This window comes from Notamacropus eugenii, chromosome 3, assembly GCF_028372415.1.
Source record: "Notamacropus eugenii isolate mMacEug1 chromosome 3, mMacEug1.pri_v2, whole genome shotgun sequence".
NCBI classification, from domain to species: Eukaryota; Metazoa; Chordata; class Mammalia; order Diprotodontia; family Macropodidae; genus Notamacropus; species Notamacropus eugenii.
Genome location: NC_092874.1, coordinates 249516987 through 249534763, shown reverse-complemented (window position 1 = coordinate 249534763; position 17777 = coordinate 249516987). Strand labels below are relative to the sequence as shown.

General features: G+C 39.2%; 1 protein-coding gene across 2 annotated transcripts in view; it reads right to left on the bottom strand.

Annotated features, from left to right (window-relative positions):
- Positions 1-7635, bottom strand: part of TMEM19 (transmembrane protein 19) — a 30757-nt gene extending 23122 nt beyond the window's left edge. Inside the window, exons 1-3 of one of the 2 annotated variants that reach the window (XM_072655388.1) lie at positions 7500-7635; positions 6787-6937; positions 2321-2434 (exon numbers count right to left, since the gene is read on the bottom strand). In XM_072655388.1, the coding sequence (XP_072511489.1) occupies positions 2321-2434; positions 6787-6916 (244 nt within the window). In that variant the 5' untranslated portion in view covers positions 6917-6937; positions 7500-7635. Of the gene's footprint in view, positions 1-2320; positions 2435-6786; positions 6938-7045; positions 7175-7499 lie in introns of those variants that run through there. The other variant, XM_072655387.1, reaches the window with a different exon arrangement.
- Positions 7636-17777: the final 10142 nt, after the last annotated feature.

Genomic DNA, 17777 nt, shown 5'->3' with positions numbered 1-17777 from the left:
TAACAACATCAAATAACCAGGTTTAGAGACTCAACATCGGCATGATATCAAATGAAGTAATGTCATTGCTGGGCTGAGAACTTGTGTGTCCCCAAAGTTAGGAGACCTGGGTTTGAATTTATGGTCTGCAATTTGCTAACTACAAAACTATGTCACCAAGTTACTTATAACTTCTGTGGTTCAATTTCCTTATCTATAAAATAGGAATATCAATATTATCAAACAGAACTGAGGGGAGCAATAAGGTTTTTAAAATGTTGTAATCTATCAGACAATAAGCATATTATAAAAACACCTCTTTTGTGCCAGGCACTTTGTTAAGTGTGTTTGTCCTTTGTTGCTGAAGAAAACCATGCCAGTAGAGAAATAATGACATGACTTGCACTTGACTTTATTTTGAGTGAGTGAGGGCTGTGCTGGTCATCAGCCTCACTTCTCCTCTAGAGCCATCTGAATCCAGTGACCAGATATTCATCAGGATGACTGGAGATGACCCAGGATGAGGCAGTTGGGGTTAAGTGACTTGCCCAAGGTCACACAGCTAATGAGTGTCAAGTGTCTGAGGTGACATTTGAACTCAGGTCCTCCTGACTCCTGCACTGGTGATCTAACCACAGCACCACCTAGCTGCCCCTAGCCTACTTTGCTAAGTACTCAGAACACAAAAGCAAGCTCTTGAGGAGCTTAAATTCTATGGAGAAAGACATCGTGTATAGAAACAGCATGAGGATGCCTAGTACAAAATCTTCTGAAAAATTCTCTTTAGGTTTCTTTTAAGGATAGGAATTAAATCCATTTCTCTCAAAAAAGAAGTTCTGTTGCTCTCATTCCTTTGTTCTCTTTTCAGTCATTAGTTTAACAGTCTCTCCAAAATTCTCAGTCTCCTCCCAGACTCCTCTCAGAATAACAGTCACTCCAAGATTCCACTGTCTCTTAAATACATAGAGCATCAATATCTATAGTACCTGTGTAAAGATTTGAAGCCAGTATCACACATTCTTTAAAAAAAAAAAAAAACCTTGTTAGAAAAAGTGTCTTTCCTTTTCAATGATCAGTATGGAACTATTAGACACAAAGGTAGATGAGATAATAATTAAATGTTCATAGTATAAGCAAGCAGTTGATTATCAGTAATGTAATGAAGGGGTACTTTAGGAATAAGAGAATGCCTCACATTTCTCCTCATAGCTTTATCTGAATAGTATTAAAATGAAGTCTCTTAGAAAGGACGAAGTGATCTAGATGCAGTCTATTATACTTTGTATGTTTTCTGAATATACCTCTTTATGTCCTGTTTCTGATAGAAGCCCCTAAAGCTTCTGGAAGGCAAGGACCATTTCATTTTTACTTTAGGATAGGGCCCAGCCTCTAGAAAGTACTTGTTGATTTGACTGTCACTTATATCTTAATGTTGACGGTACTCAACATGTTTCTGAATAGTCAGGTAAATGTATAACCACAGCCCTGGTCGGATATTTGTTTAAGATTTAAGGAAATCATCCCAGACTACACAGAATCCTTGCTGTCCAATGGCTACCCTGGATCTTCAAAATTCTACCCACATCACTTCTGATGGCTATTTCCAAGCTTCACACTTCCAGACTATCCCCAGGCCTTAAAACTGGGAAGATTGCTCCTAAGGCTATAAGCAAAAGAGCAATTATCCCAAATAAAAGATAAAAGTGGTCAAGAGTCCTGAAGATTCTTTCCTCGTTAACTACTGAAAAATCATTTGATTCAGAAGTCAAATTTGATACAATTCTTGAACTGTAATTTAAGTCTCATGACCTATTTCTATTATAGGAGAATAAATAACCACACATGTTTATCATTTAGAGATTATATGAGTTAGTGGATGGGTAGACTCCGAGTTAGGAAGGCAGAGTTCCAAATCTTACTTCTGACACATTATCTCTGGGACCCTGGGCAAGTCACTTAGCCTCTATGTGACTCAAGCAACACCCTAGAGGATTTATATATTAAATAGGTTATTAGATAGAATTAGATAGGTTGGGTCGACCTTGGTAGAAGGAATCCCCCACATTGAATAAATCATAAACCTTTGTATCTTCATGAAAGGTTATTTTCAAAATCATCATTTCGCATAACTAAAAAGCAAGAAGTAGAATAACATAAAATCTATTAACATTTCCATATTGTACATTTGCTAAAACGCCATAGGTTAGTTTAGAAAGATGCTCTCTACAGATACTAATTTAGTATAGAAAGAAGGACAGATTTAAAATCATATAACAAGCAGATATGAAAAGGCCAAACATTCATTCCACAGCTCATTTAAATGCTACAAGAAAATAAATACCTCCTAAGGCACCACTGTGGTCCAGACTCTTCTTTTTTAAGCCATTAAATGCAATCAAAACAGGAACTATTACAGAAAACAGCCATCGCCACGGAGAAATAGGGTGCAAGGAACCTGAAAAAATTCAAATTAATAGCAAAAATCTTATTAAATATGGTCAAAGTGACACAACTCTGCAACTATCTCCATTATATTCATTAAAAGATAGGCGAGGTTAGTGGTTAGTGTCAGAAACTGACACCAAACTGATACTTGCATTTGTAGATGGATGAGCCTATGAATGGAGCCTATCCAAACTGGCATTAAAATAGCCTAAGCAGCTAGGTGGATCAGTGGAATAGACCTGATAGGCCTGGGTTCAGGAAGACTTAAGTTCAAAGTTGGCCTCTGACACTTAGAACCTGGGTGACCCTGAGCCTGTCACTTAACTGGTCTACCTCAGTTTTCTCAACAGTAAAATGGGGATAATAATAGCATCTACTTCCAAAGGTTGTTGCGAGGATCATTTGCACAGTACCTGGCACTTTAGAAATGCTTGCTCTCCCCTTTCCTCCAACCCCAACTTTCACGGCTAGTTTTGAATAAAAAAGTCTTCAAACTTGGGGAGGGTCAACTTGGCTACGTAAATATCAGTTTAGACTTTGGCAGACTTCCCAACCTGATCACCAACAAGTTACAATGGTATAATGCAGTGGTTCCCTTTTTGTGCAAGAAGGACCTCTTTTATATGTCAAATAATTTCATGGATCCCCAATTAAGGATTATGGTTACTATGTTATTATTCTTCTTCACCTTAACACAGTGCTTGGTACACAGTGTGTTCGTCCTTTGTTGCCAAAGAAGACCATGCCATCAGAGAAATGATGCCATGACTTGCACTTGACTTTATTTTGAGTGAGGGAGGGCTGTGCAGGTCACCAGCCTCACTTCCCCTCCAGAGCCATCTGAATCCAGTGACCGGATATTCATCAGGATGACTGGAGATGACCCAGGATGAGGCAGTTGGGGTTAAGTGACTTGCCCAAGGTCACACAGCTAGTGAGTGTCAAGTGTCTGAGGTGACATTTGAACTCAGGTCCTCCTGACTCCTGCACTGGTGCACCTAGCTACCCTACTTGGTACACAGTAGGCACTTAATAAATGCCCGTTGACTATATTATCCATTGACTGACAAATTATCTTAAAAGCTGCTATAAATTCAGTAATGCTTTATATGATTTAGTTAGTCACACACTTAAAAAAACCAGTAATAGTTATATGTGCAAGATCTTACGTACTCGAGCTAGGGCAGGTATATTTGTTTATTTATAGATTTGAGAACCTCTGGCAAGAAATCTTCACCACCCCTACCCCTGAGGGTCTTTGACCCACAGGTTGGGAACCAATGCTGTGTGATCTGGGATAAGTCACTTAAACCTCTTAGTGGCCTAGGCAACCCCTGAAGAGTTTATACTGCAGAAATGTAGACCAGAATTAGTAGTGGAAATTTCCTTAGCAGTAAATTCCCTGTACTCATAAAACCAAAGCTCCAGTTCCTATCCCTATACTTCAAAAGATCAAAGACAAACTCCTAGAATGTCAAAAACAATGTTAAAATTACCTTCAGGCAAAAAAAAAAAAGCACCAAATAAGAGTATCCTCTTAAAAATGACCCTCTCCACCAAAAAACCCAACCCAAATTACAAAAAGAACCACTCTTTCTTTCTGAAATTCTTCTATAGTAAAAGTGAAAAATTAAAGTACTATAAATTATTCAAAAATAAAGCCCTAAATTAAAATCACGAAACTATTTTGTGGTTTCACTGGTCTTTAAATCTCAACAGATTATACACTAAGAATCTCAAGTTATATTAAATGAAACAATATTGTACACCCAGCCCCTGTGAAGTTAATCCATTCATTTCTGGAATTCCTGCCCTGAGGCCTAGAAGCCTTGCTTCCAAACCAAGGGACGGCAAATTAGCCCACTTATGCTTCCTAGTGCCTTCAGAAGCAAATACAAAATGCTGCATTCGGTGTTCAGAGCCCTTCATAACCTAGCCCCCTAGTTTTTACACTATACTTTATACTATACAATGTATATTCTTAGATCTAGTGACACTGGCTTCCTGGTAGTTCCAGGAAGATGACAATTCCCATCTCTCAGCTTTAGGCATTTTCTTTGTCAATTCCCAGTGCCTAAAATGCTCTCCCTCCTTCACTTAGACTACTGACCTTCCCAGCTCCCTTCAAGTCCCAGGAAACCTTCCTCAATCTCTTTAAATTCCAGTGCCTTCCTTCGGTTAATTATTTCCTATTTCCTAGCTTGCTTTGTACATATTTGTTTGCATGCTGTTTTCCCATTAGATTGTAAGCTCCTTGATAAATGTTTATTGATTGAAAATCAATACTACTAACAATTTGGAATTATGTCCAACAAAGGGCTATAAAACTGTGCAAACCCCTTGACCCAGCAATACCACCTCGAGGGCTGTACCTATTTATACAAAAATATAGCAGCTTTTTGTGGTAGCAAAGAATTGGAAATTAAGGGGATGCTCATCAACTGGAGAATGGATGAACAAGTTGTGACATGTGATTGTGATGTTGTGCTATAAGAATTGATGAGCAGAATGCTTTCAGAAAAACCTGGGAAGACTTACATGAACTGATGCAAAGTGAAGTGAGCAGAACCAGGAGAACACTGTACACAGTAACAGCATCTACTATGAATAACTGAGCTATTCTCAGCAATACAATAATCTAAGGCAATTCTAAAAGACTTACAATGAAAAATGCTATCCATCTCATAAGAAAGAATCGATGGAATCCGAAAATAGATTGAAACATACTTTTTTCACTTTATTTAATTTTCTTGCTTTTTTTGCAACATGGCTAATATGGAAATGTTTTGCATGATTTTACATATATAATTGATATCACATTTCTTTCCTTCTCAATTGATGGGGGAGAGTTGGGAAGGAGAGAATTCAGAACTCAAAATTTTTTTACAAAAAGTTAAAAATAATTAATTTTTTAAAAAAGAAATCAGTTCAGTTGACTGTTTCATCAAATCATCATCAGTGTCTCCCCAGATTCAAACTCTCTTTCCTTATTCCCATTCCCCAATGTGTTCTTTCCCTATTAGAATGAAAGTTGCCTGCAGAAATTAGTTTTGTTTTGTTTTTTGTATTTGTATCTTCAGAGCTTAGCACAATACCTGATGTAAAGACTTAGTAAATGTCTTTCAATTTTCAAGAGGCAGCTAAGTGGCACAGAGGGTAGTCATGGAGTTAAAAAGCATTTACCAACAGCCTGCTATGTGCCAAGTACTGTGCGAAGTGGTGGGGATACAAAGAAAGGCAAATACAGCGCCAGCTTTCAAGAAGCTCATAGTCTAAGGAGGGAGACAACATGCAAACAAACAACGATGTACATGATGGAGTCCTAGGCCTGGAGTCAGGAAGACCTTAATTCAAATATGGCCTTAAGCAAGTCATTTCACCTGGCTTGCCTCAGTTTCCTCATCAAGAAAATGGGGATTACAAATAGCACCTGCCTCCCAGTGTGGTTGTGAAGTTCAGATAAGCTAATTTTTGTAAAGTGTTTTACAAACCTTAAAGAACTAGATAAACACTAGTTATTATTATTTCCATGCATTCTCCAACTGAAAGAAATTTATAATTATTTAATTTGAAATAGTTTTATTTTCAAGTATTTGTGGTGATCAAGAGAAGCAGCAAGGTGCAGTAGATAAAGAGCCAGCCTTAAGGTTAGGAAGACCTGCATTCAAGTCCTACCTCTGATAAATTACTAGGTGACTCTAGACAAGTCACTTAACCTATTAGCTGATGTGAAGATTCTCCAAGACTTTAAGTGGCACAACAGGTACAGATTGGCCAAGGTAGGGGGAATTTACTCACAGACAATCCATCACACTAATGAAATCATGGGTCTGGGCCAAAGGAAAAAATATATAAAAGTATTCCAGTTTATTAATGGTCATGTTAGGAAACCTGCCAATTTTTAGGCAGGCATTTATGGAGCCAGGAGGGACCTCTTCAAGCTCGAAGATGATTTAAGGCAGGGGCTTCTTATAAGCTGGATAGATTTCAGAGAACTGGGGAACTTGAATTGAGAAAAATAAAAAGTTTTCATCTTAATTTTCATTAGCTTCTAAGTGAAATGTAGCATTTCCTTCAATTATGAGTAGCCAAGAAGATATTATTCTGAGACGCACACACTCCTCTCCGCCGCCCCAAACTCTCCTTCCCCCCAACACCACCTCCCCTCAGGGCCACAATGGCAGAAACACAGTGAATACGCCTTTATTTTTCAAGTTAGCTGGCTGGATCAACTGTAATGATAATGTAATTGGGAATTAAGGTTTTACCTGCTAAAAGCCATGCACCTGAGAAGATGAAGGGGTAGCAAAGGTGCCGTTTTAATATAATTTGGAAGCTAAAGACGAACAAACTTACACTTACCATAATAGGTGCTTGCGGTCATGGACATAATCCAGAAAGATAAAGAAATGAAAAGAATCAGGCTCAGGATAACTATATTAGTCATCATTTTTAAATATCCTTTGCATATATTGGCCTCAAGATCTTTCATGGGATGTAAGAAAGCCGTCACCTGGTAAGGAAATAAATACATGGCCTTTTAGAGTAAAGGCAAACAAACAAATAAACAAACCCACCCCCGCAAAAAAAAAAAAGCCTCCAAATGGATACTGTATCCAACCGAAGGTTAAAAAGAAGGCTGCTTCCAGTCTGCAGCAGCTGCCGTTAAAAGCCGATTGTCAGACGGCAAACGCAGCTCCGGGCTCGGGAGGACAACGCGGCCGCAGAGGCAGCCCAGGTGAGCGCCCGACCCTGCCCACTCCCGTCACCTGGCCGCCCGAGGCGAGGAGGGGAAGGATCCTCCCCCACCCCGACCCCTCCCCAGGGAAAGGAAGCAGGGGGTCCCCTGCAGCCAATTAGGCTGGGCCGGGGGTGGGGGCGCCCGGGCCCCTCCTGCTGCAGCCTCCCAGGGGGCTTCTTCCCACGCGCCCGGCCCGAGGCAGGGACAGGTGAGAAGGGGACTCGCAGCGCGGGCCAGCCGCGCCGCAGGGCCCCTGGGGCGGGGCAGCCGTGGGGCTGGGGCGGGGTGTCCAGCCGGCTCGCCCCCGAACCCCTGGCAGGCGCTGCTCACTTACTGAAAGGCCCCTAGCTGCATCGGGGAAGAAGGAGCGCAGGCTCCCGAAGCCAGTCCGAGCCCCGACTCCGCCCGCTCCCGACCCGGCCTTCCCCGCGCATGCTCCGAGCCGAGCCAATCAGGCACCGGGGAAAGGCGCTGAGCTCACGTGGGTGGGCAGGGAAGCGAGCTGAGGTCAAGGCCAAGGCCGCGACAGAGGGTGGTGGGGGCGGGGGGCTGTGTCTGGGGCTACGACTGGGGCCCTCGCTTCGCTTCTGCAGCGCCCGCGTCCTTGAGAGAGCGCACGAACCTTCGCGTGTGGATGGGATTATCAATTTATCATGGAAGTCATGGAGTCAAAAATCTGTCGTTTTACAGAGGGGGAAATTGAGGCCCAGAGAAGTGGTGAATACTAATAATTACAGCAACGCCCATTTAGCCCTGGCTAAAGCTAAGCGGCTTTACAATGATTCTCTCACTTGATGTCTGGGTGATAGGTGCTATTATTATCCCCATTTTGGAGAGAAGGAAACTGAGATTCAGTGACTTGCCTAGGGTCACACAGCTACTGGGGCTGGATTTAAACTCAGGACTTATCCACTGTACCAAGTGGCGATCTACTCAAGGCTGCAGTAGTGTGTTGGTAAATGTTTAGTAATGGGGTCTCCAAATTAAAAAAAAAGTTCGAGTACCCATAAATATCATCTACATAATTAACCTTTTTTTCCATCATTTTAAATCTAGATATCAGCAAAACAATAAAGTCAAACCCCGATTTGCAGCTTTTGCAGATTTCTGAGATGATACTGTAAGCAAAGTGACTTGTTTGGTGATCACACCATGACTAAGCGTCAACTTGTCCAGTGGCTACTATACGCCTGGCACTGGGCTGGGTCCTCCGGGATCCAAAAGTGGGTGGGGAAGAGGCAAAAGATAGTGCCTGCCCCAAAGGAAATTGTATTCTAAGGAGGAGGTAAAGTTCAGGCATCGAAGTCTATGCAAAGTGTATAAACTTAGATAAGACTAATGATTTTATTGGTATAGGGAACTTCCATCAAAGAAACTGCTACTGAGGAACATCTACACCCATTAATTTTAGAGTTGCCTGGTACGTCGAGTGGCTAAGTCATTTGCCCAGGGTCACACAGCCAGTACGTATCAGAGGTAGTATTCAGACCCAGGTCTTCCTGACTTTCAGGACTTCTCTTTATTGGACTCCTGGGAAATGTTTATTTTACATTTTCAAAATAAATACAAGGCAAACTCAGGGAAGAGGGAGACAGCAGTACCTGGAGAAGAGTGATCAGGAAAGGATTAAGTAAGCATCTGGATAAATATGAATCCAGTTCTTTCTGATTCCAGGGTCAACAAACAAATTTATTATTTTGTCTTGTAAAAATTGTGCTTTTTTGTTTTGTTTTGTTTTAGCATATAGATTGTGGGACCAATGTTTCCCTATTGCATTATTTTTATCTGGTTTGTTTATTGGGAGAGACACATGGTGCAGTGGATACAAAGTTGGTTTCAGTACATAAAGAGTTCTAGTCCCACCTTTAATACACTGTGTGACTGTGTCACAACCTCAGTGACCCCTTCTAAGTTGAAGAGTGTTTTCTGACCTGTATTGATAGAGGTTTCCACATAAATTGTCCCCTACAGCGTTGTGGCCCAGTGGATACAGCCTTTGAGTCAGGAAGACCTGAGGTCAAATTTTACCTCACATACTAGCTATGTGGTCCTAAGCAAGTCATTTAATCTTGTTTGCCTCAGTTTCTCATATGTAAAGTGAGCTGGAGAAGGAAATGGCAAACCTCCAATATCTTTGCCAAGAAAACTATAGATGGGGTCACAAAAAGTCAGACATGCTGAAATGAATGAATAGTGGATACCCAATGAAATCACGATGCTACAAGGGGGTAAGATGTATTCAATCAACAGAAGAGACCCTTTGGAATTTAAAGCCTCAGAATGCTTGTTTGCTGGATTTGGAGTCAGGAAGACCTGGGTTCAACTTTTGCCTCTGACACTTAGCAATGTGTAACCCTGGGCAAATCACTTCACCTGAGTCTCACTTTCATCTGTAAAAAACAGGATCATAAATTTAGAGATAGAAGGCACTTTGGAGGTCATCCAGTCTAATCCCTATCATTATACAGATGGGGAAACTGAGGCAGAGAGAAGTGAAATAATTTACCCAAGTTCACAAAATAGAAACCAAATCCTCTGACTCCCACTGATTTCAATGACTTCAAGATAAACCCTAATGTTCTTGGGTTCTACGCTAAGCACAGAGGGCAGCATGTGGGTGTTCTTTGGACATGAAGAAGAATCAGCCTATCTCACTTTCACCTCAGCTATTTCTTCACTAGAATAATGATCAGAATAATCAGATAATTTTTTTTGCATCAACTTCCTATTAATATAGCTGTTGGAAAACAGAAATATAAACTGAGGCAGAGCTTCCAACAAGACCACAATGATCTGATAGGAGGATACTCTTCAAAGTATTCGTGTTAGGCTTATTGGATTCCTCTGGGTATCATGAAACTCCTGCATATGTGACCTGCCTCTGGCTATATAGTCTATAAAATCAGATAAGGAAATTGATGACCTTCAAGATGCTTCTTTTACCTTAACCATGTAGGAGGTATTAGTTGAATTCAGTAGACTACATGGAGTTCTTCCTACCAAAAGCTTATTTTGCTTAAAACTTCACTCATATATATCTACCTAGAGGGGCCCCGAGTCAGAGAGACCTTGAGTTCAATTCCAGCCTCAGACACCTACTAACTGTGTTACTCCGGGCAAGTCACTTAACTTCTGTTTGTCTTGGTTTTCTCATCTGTAAAATGGGGATAATAATAGCACTTATTTCACAGGGTTGTTGTGAGAATCAAATGAGATAATTATAAAGTGCTTAGCAAAGTGCCTGGCACATAGTAAACATGATATCAATATTAGTTATCTAATAATTACTATTTTAATTATTAATTAAATTAATAATTTAATGATAACTGTTTAATAATAGTAAATTTTCAGTTCTTTCTCTGCCAAAGCTACACTTAAGTGAGTTGAGAATATTTTTCAAAACTCTTAAGTTTGTGCTCAAGTCTCTTCAATTATGAGTCCTCTAAGTTTCAGCTGAAGTTCTACTTTCTGCAAGAAGCCTTTTCCGGTTATCTTTACTCTCAGTGCCTGCCCTCTGAGACTACCCTGATTTATTCTGTACACATATATCTTGTTTGTTCCTAGTTGTTTCCAGGTTATCACCCTCGTTTGCCTGTGAACTCCTTGAGAGCAGGAGCTGTTTTTTGCCTCTTTTTTTGTATCTCCTGTGCTTAGCACAATAACTGACCCATAGTAGACATTTAATTAATAGTAGATGATTGACTGGAATAATTCTTCTAAACTTAAAGACTATGGCATTTACATACTGAATTTATCTTATCAGTGATAATTGACTATCTTATCAGTCTCATCATATCTTATCAACAAAACAAAATAAAATTTGTTATATGTTATCTCAATAGGTAAGTTGGTATTTTTGCTGATTTGTACATCACAAATAAGGGCAGGCGAGTGGCAAAGCGGAAAGAGTGCCTGGCCTGGAGTTAGGAATACTCCTTTTCCTGAGTTCAAAACTGGCTCTGGACACTGACTAGTTCTGTAACCCTGAGCAAGCCACTTAACCCTATTTGCCTCAGTTTCTTCATCTGTAAAAAGAGCTGGAGAAAGAAATGACAATCTTCTCTAATATCTTGGCCAAGAAAACCCCAAATTAGGGTCACAGAGAGTTGGACATGACTGAAAAAACGATTCAGCAAGATCGTAGATGGGAATTTTGTGAAAGAAAAGGGACATCAGAAAGATTGTAGGGATTAGAGGTTGACCTTTACAAATTTATGTTAGTTAAGTTATGTACCCTGTAGTACCTACCTCACAGGATTGACATGAGGCTCATATGAGGTGTAAGTAAATGAACATGCAAACCTAAAGCTTTCTAGAAACATCAGCAATTATTATCATTATTGAGAATCAGACTTTGTGCCACACTTTGTAGTCTCTATCTGTAGTTGAGTTAACCTGTGTACAATTGTCAGTCTATATTTTGTCAGTCAATAACCATTAATTGAGCTCCTACTGTGTGCTAGGCACTGTGCTAAGCAGTAGGGATACAAAAAGAGGCAAAAGACAGTCCCTATGATGACGAAACTTACAGTCTAAGGAGGAAGACAACAAATAAATATGTATAAACAAGCTTCATATAAGAAAAAAAGGAAATAATTAACAGAGGGAAGGCACTAGAATTAAGCAGGGTTGGGAAAAGCTTCCTGTAGAAGGTAGGTTTTTGTGGGAGGAAGCTAGAGAAGACAGTAAGCAGAAATGAGGAGGGAAAACATTCCAAACATGGGTAGCACTCAGTCAAAATGCCTGAAGCTGGGAGATGGAGTGGCTGGTTTGAGAAAGAGCCAGGCCAGTATCACTGACTTGAAGAGTATGAGGCAGGGTGTAAGGGATAAGAAGACTGGAAAAGTGAGGGGGCGAAGGGTTAAGAAATGAAGTGCTTTTAACATTAGGCAGAGGTTTTCATATTTGATCCTGGAGGTGATAGAGTGCCACTGGAGTTTATTGAGTAGGGAGGTGATGTAGTCAGACCTGTGCTTTCGAAAAATTGCTTTAGTGACTAAATGGAGGATGAACTGGACTGAAGGAAAACTTAAGACAGGCAGAAGTACCAGCAGGCTATTAGAATAGTCCAGGTGGGAAGTAATGAGAACCTGCACCAGAGTGGTGGCAATGTCACAGGAGAGAATTGTTTGTTGTTTGTTGTTCGTACTTCTGTTCTGGAAGAGGACCGAAGTCATCAGAAGTCTTGGCTGCTAAGTAAATTAAATTTAAGTGAGGCACAGTCGAGCAAAGTCATCAGCCTAACTTTCTCCTCCAGCATCACTGGAGTCCAGTGGCAATACATACATAAGTCAAGACAACTGGTGATGGCCCAGCCAGAGGAGAGAAGCTGGCATATTCAAAAGATATTGTAAAGGTGAAATCAGCATGCCTTGACTACAACTTAGATATGGGGTGTGAGAGATTGTGAAGAGCCCAAGATGACTTTTAGGTTACAAGTGTCAAGGACTTGGACAATGGTGTTGCCCTCAAGGGAGGTGTGTGGGGGATTTAAGGAGAAAGATAATGAATCCAGTTTTGTACATGTTGAGTTGAAAATGGCTATTGGATATTCAGTTCCAGTTATCTGAAAAGCGGTGGGAAATATTAAATTGGAGGTCAGCAGAGAGGTTAGGGCATGATAGATTTGAGAATCATCAGCACAGAAATAGTAAATAAATCCATGGGAGGTGATGAGATCATCAAGTAAAGTAATACAGAGGAAGATGAAAAGAAAAGAGGGCACAGGACAGAGTACTGTGGGATACTTAGTGGGAGTGACCTGGATGAAGATCCAGCAAAGGATACTGAAAAGGAAAGTTCTGAGAGGTAGGAGGAAAACCAAGAGAGGAGAAAAACTCAAGAGAAGAGAGTATCCAGAAATAGATACTCCAGGAGGAGTATCAAAGGCAGCAGAGAGGTCAAGAAGAATGCAGACTGAGAAAAAACTATTGCATTTGACATTTAAGAGATCACTTGTAACTTTGGAGAGAGCAGTTTTGCTGGAATGAATGGTGAAGTTGAAAGGCAGATTGTAAAGGGTTAAGAAGTCAGTGAGAAGAAAGTGGAGACACCTATTTATAGACATACTTTTCAAGGAGTTTGGCCACAAAGGGCAGGAGATAAAATAATAGCAGGGATGGAAGGATCAAAAGATTTTTGAGGGTTATTTACTGAACCTATGCCATAATTATTGATTAGAACTCTGTATCTTCCTAGGAAACTGGCATTAACTCAAATGGATCAGTGATCTTTTACATATGCTCCATATATTTTCTCATTGTTATTTTTATTATTTAAAATTTTGATCTTAGTTCTGACGAGTCAGTAGTCTGGACATAGACATCTGACTTCAGAGATACCTATCACATGAATAATAAGTCTTTTCTATATGTTTTAAAAAACAAACAAACACTTTTTTCATTCTTCATGGCACTATTTGGTATCCCCAGTACAATTTCAGATACATAGTAAGAGGTTAATAAATCTTGGTATGTTTCCCTCAGCATACCAATTTTTTCTATTTTTCTTCCTTCCTTTCTTCTTTCCTTTTTATAAAGTACTCATAATATAGAGAAAGGATTCTTAACCACTTTTGCTTTATGGACCCTTTAGTCAGTCTGGTGAAGTCTATGGACCACTTCTCAGAATAATGTTTTTTAAAAACATAAAATAAAATACATAAGAATATAAAGGAAACCAATTATATTAAAATATAGATATCACTATTTTTTTTGAAGTTCACAGACTCCAGGCTAGGAACTCCTGATATAGATGCACAAAGATTATATGTAATTTATATCTCTTTTACCTCTCTCATTTTATTTTTCTTGAGTAACACATTTCTCCTCATCCTCACATTTTCTTATCTTTATACTGAACTCATCAAGTACCAGAATGTATGTCAATTTGACTTGGAGGGTTTTATCAAGTTTTATACAAAGTCCTACTTTGATGTTTCATCTGGAAGAGACCCCAGATCCTTGAAGGTTCTGCCAATGGAGCACAAACTTCATTGCAGGTTTTGTCATATCAGAAAGCCTTCAAAGATGACCCCAGGAACAGTTCTTATCTATTTTCCAAGGACCCAAATAACAAACAATAGAGAAGCACATCATCACAAATCTGGCTATCTGACTTAAAAACTTCTTTTTTCATGGCAATCCATGAAAAAGAAAAAACAAAATGTCTTTATTTCATATGTCAAGATATATGACTCAGATACCTTTTGATCCAGCAATACCAGTACTAGATCTGTATCCCAAAGAGATCATAAAAACAAGAAAAGGACCCACATGCACACAAGTATTTATAGCAACTCTTTTTGTGGTGGCAAAGAATTGGAAATCGAGGGGATGCCCATCAACTGGGGAATAGCTGAACAAATTGTGGAATATGAATGTAACAGAATACAATTGTTCTATAAGAAATGATGAGCAGGCAGATTTCAGAAAAACCTGGAAAGACTTACATGAACTGATGCTGAATGAAGTGAGCAGAACCAGGAGGACATTGTATCTAGTAATTGCAACATTGTACAATGATCAACTATGATACACTTAGCTCTTCTCAGAAATACAATGATCTAAGACAATTCCAAAAGACTCATGGTAGAAAATATTATCCACATTCAGAGAAACAATATGGAGTTTGAATGCAGATTGAAGCATACTATTTTTATTTTTTTTCCTTTCTCATGGTTTTTCCCTTGTGTTCTGATTCTTCTTTCACAACAAAACTAATATGGAAATATGTTTGACATGATTGTACATCTATAACCTAAAAAAAAGATATATGACTCAGATAACTCATGACAAGTTTCAGTTGTGCTCATCAAAGGAGCCAAATATGATTTTGCAAATTTCCTACAGAACTGGAATGTAGGGATGGTTGCAGTTTTACATTTTTGTATCCATAGCATCTGACCACAATGCTTAGTACACACTTAAAAATATTTTTTGAATTGAATTGAATAGTATGAAACTCCCATTACTGACTCTATATTACACTCTACAGTTATCCCTTTCACATTGATGGGGTTAGGAGCTCAGTGCCCCCTTGATCTGGAAAATCCAGGTAAAATATTTTGACCTTCCCTTCGTATCAGGGAAGAAGTCTGAATTATTATGGCATTAAAAGATAAAATATATTGATACCATACAATACTATACATATATTTGAGTTTCTAAACTTTTTCTGTATTGTCTGTTGACCTTCATGTGTCATTTGCACATCTGTGGCTCTTGCTAAACACCCCCAAAATTCCCCTTTAATTTATTACACCAACCCATGCTATATCAAAACCTCAATGGGGAAACTCATGATATGGAAGGGATAACTGTATATTCTTTTATTGCTTATATACCTTAATTTCTCCCTCCTTTGCCTAAAAATGTAGCATACTTGAAAAAAGTTGAGTTACCTTCACAGCACAAGCTGTACATATTCTTATGGTGCTATCAATAGGCAAAATCATTACAAGGAATAGGTTATTGCTTTTCTGTTTCTTCATTTCTACTACTTTTTGTTCTGCCCCACCCCTCAAAAAAAAGCTCCCCAAAATGCAGATTACCTCCCCCCAAAAAACCCCAAACCTGGCAGTTGTTATGGGCTGCCCTTTAGAGTTGGCTCAGGATAAAGCAAAAAGGTTAAGAGGAAATAGGTGAGAATTTGGTCCAGAAAAACAATGCAGCTGAGGGGTAATCAAGAACCAGTCTTTGTTTAATGGTAAAAGCACAAACTCAGGCTTTTTCTACCGATTTAGTCAAATATCAATATGTCTTCCAAAGAGTGATGAAGAAGCCTTGTGGCCCAGTGAATAACACTGAACTTGGAGTCAGGAAGACCTGGGTTCACATGCCACCTAACAGCAAATAATTTAACCCACTCAGCCTCAAGTTGCTCATCTGTAAAAGGTGCATAATTATACTGGTAGTATCTACATCTCAGGGATTTTGTGAGGATCAAGTAAACTATTGAATGTAAATTGCTTTACAAACTTAAAAATGCTATATATCAGTTTTGTTATTATTATTAAAAAAATAAGCAAGTAGGAGACTGATGTTAACTTGCTAAACCCCAGATCATCTCTTATTGTCTAATAGTCTGCTCTGCAGATTTATTGGATTGGCAGCCCCTCCTATTTTAAGAGCCACTAACTTGATCTAATCTGCAGTCCTAATCTGTCCAGGCCTAAAGTATGGAAGAAGCCTTTATTTATTTATTTATTTTATCCAATTGAGTCATGATAAGTTTGAAAAAAAAGCCTCAAAATTTTATTAGGCAATTATTTTTTTTTTTGAGCAAATGCAAAGCAACGTAAGACATTAAAGTTCAAGGTGAAGGGGAAGTCATCCTGATATGAGATGTAAACTGTATTACAAATTAAAGGAAATCTGTAGTTTTGGGTATGGCATACAGCCTTGACTGCTGACTCTGGTTCTCCTTTTATCACATTTAGGCAATGGTCAATTCTTCTGTGACTCACTGTAAGCACTTAATAAGCGTTTATTGATTCTCTTAGCTCTTGTCAGTTTATTATTAAGCAAACACTGACAGTACCATCCATTAAAACACAATGAGTTCTAATGGCAAGAATTTTAGATGTACCCTGTCTGTGGTTTCTGAAAAATAAATTTTATTGATATTTTGATGTCCTAGTAACTTGCTAGCTCTTCCCCCAGTATCTTCCCATAAAATGGGTTAAATGAAATTTAACTGATGTCTTAGACCAGTGGTGTCACATGCAAATAGAAATGGATCTCTGCAGGCCTGATATAGATTTAAACCATATGTTAACATCTATTCTGTTAAAAATTGTTTGAAGGCCTTCATTGTTAAAAATTATTAAATTGTTAAAAATTGTTAAAAATTTTTATTAAATATTTCCCAACTGCATTTTAATCTGGGTTGGACAGGGGGAGTTTTGCATGAGTTTTAAACCTCTGCCTTAGAGTACATTCCCTTACCAGTTATGTTTTGGTCCTGGACTTTACTACTAACAATCAATAGCCTTCTTATTTTTCACCTTTTCTCAGCATCTAGAACCTTCTTACCCTGGCACATCCCTCCACCATGCTAGTCCCCTTCCCCCATTGGTGAGTTCCTTTTGGGGGCCTCCATTTGGGGGGACTGCCCCAGGCTGGTCATGCCTCGTTTCCTCCTGGCCAAACTTCTGAGTGTCTGGGACTTTGCCATCATGGACTTCCAAGATGACCTTTCTTCCTCCCACCCCTCCCTTTCAGCTTCCCTTATTAGAATTGAAGTAAAGGACTTGGCCAAGTACCTGAAACCTAGCAGGCACTATGTACATACTAACTATTATTATTGTTAGTTTTTGCTTACATTTGTATAACTAGCGCTTAGCTTAGTAAGTACTTAATAAATGCTTGTTGCCTGCCTCCCTGTTAGTAATCTGCCATGTGTTAACAGAAAGGATGTGTTTAAACTTTAGTCCTTTGGAACCAGTTCTGTCCATTGCATTTGAGCTGGGTTTTGTTGTCTTTTCATATATTTTACATTTCTATAGTGGATGTGTATTTTGTCCTTTTAGTTCTCTCTTTAGTCTACCGTTTTTCTGCATTCTTCATACTTGTATTGGCTTCAAGTACAGTAATATTTTATTACATTCATG